Source organism: Geospiza fortis, unplaced genomic scaffold (assembly GCF_000277835.1).
Source record: "Geospiza fortis unplaced genomic scaffold, GeoFor_1.0 scaffold468, whole genome shotgun sequence".
Taxonomy (NCBI): domain Eukaryota; kingdom Metazoa; phylum Chordata; class Aves; order Passeriformes; family Thraupidae; genus Geospiza; species Geospiza fortis.
The window spans coordinates 811,110-817,162 of record NW_005054502.1 but is presented as its reverse complement, the minus strand read 5'-3'; the positions used below and the strand labels follow the sequence as shown (position 1 = coordinate 817,162).

Genomic DNA, 6,053 nt, shown 5'->3' with positions numbered 1-6,053 from the left:
AAATTACTATTTTTATAACAATTTTATTACTATTAAACTTTTAAAATTTTAAAACCAAGTGACTGGCATTTTTCACAAAGACACCCACCTTGCTCTTGGTGATGTACTCAACGTTGGAGGAGAGGTCATCAATCTCCATCTTCATCTCGCTCTTCTCCTTCTCCAGTTTCTGCTTGACGCGCTGCAGGCCGTCGATGCGCTCGCCCAGCTCGGCCACGCTGTCCGCGTGCTTCTTCCTCAGCGCGGCCGCCGTGGCCTCGTGCTGCAGCGTGGCCTCCTCCAGGTCCCTCCTCAGCTTCAGGAACTCGGCCTCCCTCTTCTTGCTGAGCTCCAGCTGCGTGGCCGTGCTGCCTCCCGCCTCCTCCAGCCGCTCGCTCAGCTCCTCCAGCTCCCGCGACGCCTCCGCCCGCTGCTTCTCCACCTTGGCCCTGGCGGCTCGCTCGGCCTCCAGCTCCTCCTCCAGCTCCTCCACACGTGCCTGCACACACACAGGAAAGGGCAGCTGCTCCAAGATCTGGGTGAAGCTCCAGCACTGATATATATGGTCTCCTCGAGCCAGGTCTCATAAGCTCTTGGAGATTTATATCACACCCGAGATAGCTCAGCTACCTTAGAGGGCATAACATGGTTCTGTGGTAGTGTTGGAAACAGAAAAGTTTTAATAAAAGGCAAAATAACAAAACTCTTTAAAGAGAAAAACTGAGCCAGTTGCAAGAGGATCTTGAACCCCACAAAAGCGATTAGTTTCTTTGTTCTCATCTTTTTCTAGTAAATTGCTCAGGCAGGACTTTTTGGCTTCTGTCCAATTGGCTATCCTTAAGTTTGAAGTTCCCCAGGTCCTATGAGGTGTCTGTTTACCTAATTGAGGAGATTACATAAAAAATCTGCCTAATCTGGGCTTTTTCCTTTTTTAGGAGACAAAGGATAGTTTTGTCACTCCACATTCCTATACAGCATCTCTGCTCTCCCCCGTGGAGCAGCATCTCTGATGATGATGGGAGGCAAAAAGCCACCAGTCTTGGGCTGTTTTGGGAGGCAGGTGCTCCTTGGTAGCGTGTTTGGAGCTCCTGCTCTCCTCTGTCCCTGCCATCAGGATCCAGCTGGCAATAGCTTCTTTTCATGGGAACTTTCATGATTGTGGGGACATGTCTCTGATAGGAAGAAGCTCAGTGACCTAGATTTGGATTTTCAGAGCTTGGTTACTGGATTAAAGGTTTTATTTTGGACAAAGAAGTACATCCTGGAAGCTGTTCCTCAGGCTGGTGATAGTGTTCACCTCAATAGCTCGTTCTTTAATTTTCAACCCACCATGTTTTGGCAGAGGGCTTGGCTCCTGCTACCCATGCCAGCTCTTTCTAGGGAGATGCCCCTGTGCTCAGAGAGGGACTGGCTCATGCAGATTCCCCTGCACATCACATCTAATGGACATTCTGGACTCCCAGGATGTAAGAACAGTTCTTCCCACCATACCTGGACCTCCTTGATCTTCTTCTGCAGCTGGGCCTCCATCACTTGCCCATCTTCAATCCTTGAGTTCAGCTGACTCATCTCAAAGTCTTTCCTGTACAGACAGAAGACAGAGCCTCTGATCAGACACTGTCCTGACAAGTCCTTCTGGCTCTTAAATTTCCCTGCTCTCTTACACCCAGGCCAGAGGATGAACAAGCCCACAATGGAAAGGGGCTGCAGGGATAAGCAGCAGCTCATGGAAGGCTCACAGGAAGGGCTCAAGTAGCCAAATTGGCAGACAACTGGCTCTGAGGGCTTCCCTCTGAGGTCCCAAGGTGTTGTCCAGTTCCCCAGTGAGAATGGGACATGACTGAAGTCTGTACATGCAGCTGAGGCCCAGCAGGGTGCTGGATCCTGCCAGGCAGGTCCCTCTTCTCCAGCCCCATGGACAAAGGAAGGTCTGTGAGCCCTGGTCTATCAGCCTGCCACAAGCTCCTCAGCCTCTCTGCAAAGTGCCCAGGACAACCAAGCCCTCACTGTGTCTGGGCTGGTCACACAGCAGTGCCCAGAGGAGGATCACACAGCCACAGCCCAGCCACCCCCACAGAGACCACACTGTATCTGCTGGTTTAGAGGTGCCCAGAGCCCAGGCACGTGTCACACACTCACTTCTTGAGCTTCTCATCCAGCTGCTGCTTGTCATTCTCCAGATCCATTACAGACTCTTGTGACAGCTTCAGGTCTCCTTCAAGCTTCCTCTTGGCTCTCTCCAGGTCCATGCGGACCTTCTTTTCTTGCTCAAGAGAACTTTCCAGCTGGAGAAGCAAGGGAGGTGGGGTAAGGAGGGAAAGGACCCTCTGTAGCCCCCCCTTACCCATGCCCACTGCTGTGGGAACTTCACCAATCCCCTGGAGGCCAGAGGTGTTTCCAGCTGGTCTCCAGTCCCACTCCCTCAGCCCAGGACCGCTCTCCATGAGGTGCTCTACACCACCTCTTGTTTTGGGGGTAGTTTGTCAATGGGATTATTCATCAACTGGCCATATTAAAGGGGGATCTGATAATGATCCCACACTCCAGATCCCACTCAGGGACAGCCTTTGGGCTCTCCTGGAGATGTGACTCAAACCTCTCTTGCTTTACCTCAGTGGCCTGTGACTCACATCATCCACTTGCTGCTCCAGTTTGACCTTGGCTTTGGTCAATGTGTTGACCTTGTCCTCCTCAGCCTGCAGGTCATCCAGGGCCTGCTGATGGGCCTCCTGCAGGGCTTTCTTCTCCTTTGTCAGCTTGGCAATGATCTCCTCCAGACCAGCCATCTCCTCAATCAGGTTTTTAACCTGCATCAGTGAGGACAAAAGTAGAGAGCATCTCAGAGGGAGGGGGTGCAAAGCTACTCCAGCAGCCTGACCCTTGCAAGGCAGGAGTCCATCCATGGGACAGCAGCTCTGCTCCCCACCAGCAGCCAGCCCCTGTCCCCTTGGCCAGGCTGGCCCCACCAGGTGGGTTTTCCATGCCTCAGATCACTTGCCACAGCGCAGAACCATTTGTCCACAGCCCTCTGGGAAATGAGGCAGGACACTCTCACATTCCCCTTTTCCTCTGCCCTGCCCCAGTTTCCCCACACCAGCAGCCTTATCCCAGACGTTCCTCTGGCATCCCCACAGGCTGGACCCTGCAGGGAGCTTGGTTACCTTGTTCTCTGTGGCGTGTTTCTCCTTCTCCACCTTGGCCAGGGTGATCTCCAGGTCATCAATGTCCTTCTTCAGCTCTGCACACTCATCCTCCAGCTTGCGTTTCTTGGCGGTGAGCTCGGAGGTCATCTCCTCCTCATCCTCCACACGCTCCAGCAGCTCCTTCACCTTGGCCTCCAGCTGGATCTTGGACTTAATGAGCAGGTCACAGCGCTCCTCTGCATCTGCCAGGTTGTCCTGCTCCTGGGAGAGGCACAGGAGAGCAGTGCTCACCCCCTGCCCCAGCACTCTGCTCTCAGCCCTGCTGTCCTGCCCTTCTCCTTGTGGAAGGGGCAGGGCAAGCCCGAGGTGCTCAGGTGTACAAAAAGTACAGCTCCAGTCACTGCCTGTCATCAAGGTTCAACCACTCACACTAACCAGGGCCAAAGAGCAGCTCAGTCTTTCCAGAGGAAAGACAAAAAATTTAAAAAAACAGCACAAAATTTGGCAACAAACACTGCCATCCCATCCCACTCCCCTGTGAGGAGAGCACCCTTCCTAGAGCCAGGGGATCACAAATCCCTGTGACAGCCCCGGCATGTGATGGTACTTCAGGTCTGCAGTCTTAGGATGTGTTTCAGACAGATTGTGACAACGAGGGAGCTTCAGAACTGCAAGAGGCTGAAGGAGGGTTCTAGGATATTCTGCTCCTTCTTCTACCCATGGGTCCTGCACTGTCTTAACACCCCCAGAGAGAGGGTGAGGCACTCACTGCCTGCAGCTGCAGAGCCAGGTCGTGCTTCTCCTGGATCATGGAGACTTGCTTCTCTTCCAGCTCCTTCCTCTTAGCCTCAGACTTCTCCAGAGCCTCCTTCAGCTTCTGGAATTCCTCCTTCAGGTTTGACATCTCCTTCTCAGTCTGAGCAGACTTGAGTAAAGGCTTGATCTTGAAGAACAGCTTCATCCAGGACCAGTTCTTGACAGCGTTGAAGGCGCGGATGTTCCACTGGATGGTGTAGAGGGCTTCCCTGGGGAATACAAGCACAGCATCATCAGGGGTGGACATTGCCCATGTCCCATCCCGGCTTCTGCAGGCCTGGATACGGCTCCATTCTCCACCAGCTGGACAAATGCAGAGTGGTGACTGAATGGGACACTGTCTGCACACTGTCCTGGCCCTGCTGGGCTGGGTGGGGTGCTCTGCATCTCAGCTCTCCTCACTCTGCCTCCCTCTGAATCTTCCAGCACAAACCAGAGGCTCCCCACACCTAGATCCTCCCTACCAGGGCATGCCAGACCTCTTCCAGGTTTGTCTATATCCCTCAGGACCAATCACTGCCAGACACAGGCAAACCCCACAGGTCAAACCCATGGACACGGGCAGAAAAGACAAGGAGACACAAAGTTCTGCCTTTTGCCCCCATCTACCTCCTGCTGATGATCTTCTGATACTCCACACGCATGAGGAACCCACGGATCCTGGCCTGGAGCATTGTCAGCACCTTGGCCAGACGCTCATCTCGCATCTCCTCCAGCAAGCCCAGCAAACCAGCCTTGAAAAACACCTGTGGGCAACAGAGTGCAGTCACCAGCAGAAGGACAGAGGGCTCAGGGGTAACACAGCCTGCCAGGGAAACATGGAGCTGCCCCCACACATGGCACAAGGAACCAGACCTGCCCTGAGCACATCATGCTCCCCAGCAGGGACAAGATGATGTTTGGGGGGACGAGGTCAAGCAGCAGTGACCTGCTCAGAGCTGCTCTTTCTCTTCCTCTGCCCTGCTGAGTCCCTTCAAGGGCCACACAGACCCTGCAGAGTGCAGGGCTGCAGCAGGGCTGTGGCCAAGCACAGAGAGCAACAGCAGGGGAAACCTCCCTGCCAAGGATCAGCTGCCCTCTCTCACCTTGGTGTGACCAAACTTGTACTGTGCATGGTCCAGTTCCAGGGAGCTCAGCAGCTTCTCTGTGGCCTTCCTGCTGTCCACAAACTTGTCTTCTGGAATGGCTGCTGGATTGAGGATACGGTAGCTGTGGGGAAAGCAGAGGGAGGCCATGCAAGAGGACTGCAGCACCAGCTCACCCCAGAGCCCCAGGCATGCCAGTGCCCACTGGGGCCATGGGGCTGCACCACAGGCTGGAGCTGGGTGTGAACCAGCTGCTCCAGGGCACAGGACTGCAAGCACCAGGGAACCCTGGCAGATTTTAGTCCCTGAACATCAGGGAGACTGTGCCAGGAGGCCACTGCCCTCATTAGGCAGCATGGATGGGACCCTAAGGTGAGAACCCTGAGGATCCATCCCAAGGGCAGAGAGAAATCTGAGCCAGGATCAGAAAAGCCTGAGTCTGTGGATGCCATGGGACAGAGAGAGAGAAACAGCAAGTGTTTCTCACAGCAGCTTGTGAGAATTTTTAGGAAGTTGTAAAGATGGGATGACTTGCTAAGTATAAACAATCTGCAGGTGGTGTTTTTCTACTTTGTCTGTCTGTTCTTCTCAAAAACAGTGTGTGAACATGTTTTTATTAGTTAGCCAATCAAATAAAATCTATTGTATCACTCTATAAAAACTGTGCAATTCTCTTGAATAAAACCTTCTTTGCTCTTTGTTCCAGACTGCAAGGCAAGATGTTTTCTGTTACCCTCTGTATGGCAGATTATCTTTTATCAAGTGGGCAGTTTGCCTTATCTCTCTCTTTGAGTGACCACACCCACTCCTCCCTCGGGAGAGGACACCTGCTGATAACAGACTATTGAATGTCAGTGCATGACTGATAAGAACTAAAGCATCCCACTGGGAGCCCAGAGGGAGGAGCCAAGCATTGCTACCCAGATATAATCCAGAGGTTCTGGGACACCAAGCACAGCTTCTCCACTGGATTCCCCAGAGGAACAGCAGCTGCCTCTGCCACTGGATCCTCAGAGGAAGAAAACATTCT

At 53.2% G+C, this 6,053-nt stretch overlaps 1 protein-coding gene across 1 annotated transcript in view; it reads right to left on the bottom strand.

Annotated features, from left to right (window-relative positions):
- The window catches only part of MYH7B (myosin heavy chain 7B), a 32,329-nt gene that overhangs the window by 7,727 nt on the left and 18,549 nt on the right, over window positions 1–6,053 (bottom strand). Inside the window, exons 22-29 of the mRNA XM_031063403.1 lie at window positions 5,024–5,147; window positions 4,548–4,684; window positions 3,892–4,147; window positions 3,141–3,383; window positions 2,610–2,786; window positions 2,119–2,264; window positions 1,471–1,561; window positions 89–478 (exon numbers count right to left, since the gene is read on the bottom strand). Coding sequence (XP_030919263.1) covers window positions 89–478; window positions 1,471–1,561; window positions 2,119–2,264; window positions 2,610–2,786; window positions 3,141–3,383; window positions 3,892–4,147; window positions 4,548–4,684; window positions 5,024–5,147 — 1,564 coding nt within the window. The remainder of the gene's footprint in view (window positions 1–88; window positions 479–1,470; window positions 1,562–2,118; window positions 2,265–2,609; window positions 2,787–3,140; window positions 3,384–3,891; window positions 4,148–4,547; window positions 4,685–5,023; window positions 5,148–6,053) is intronic.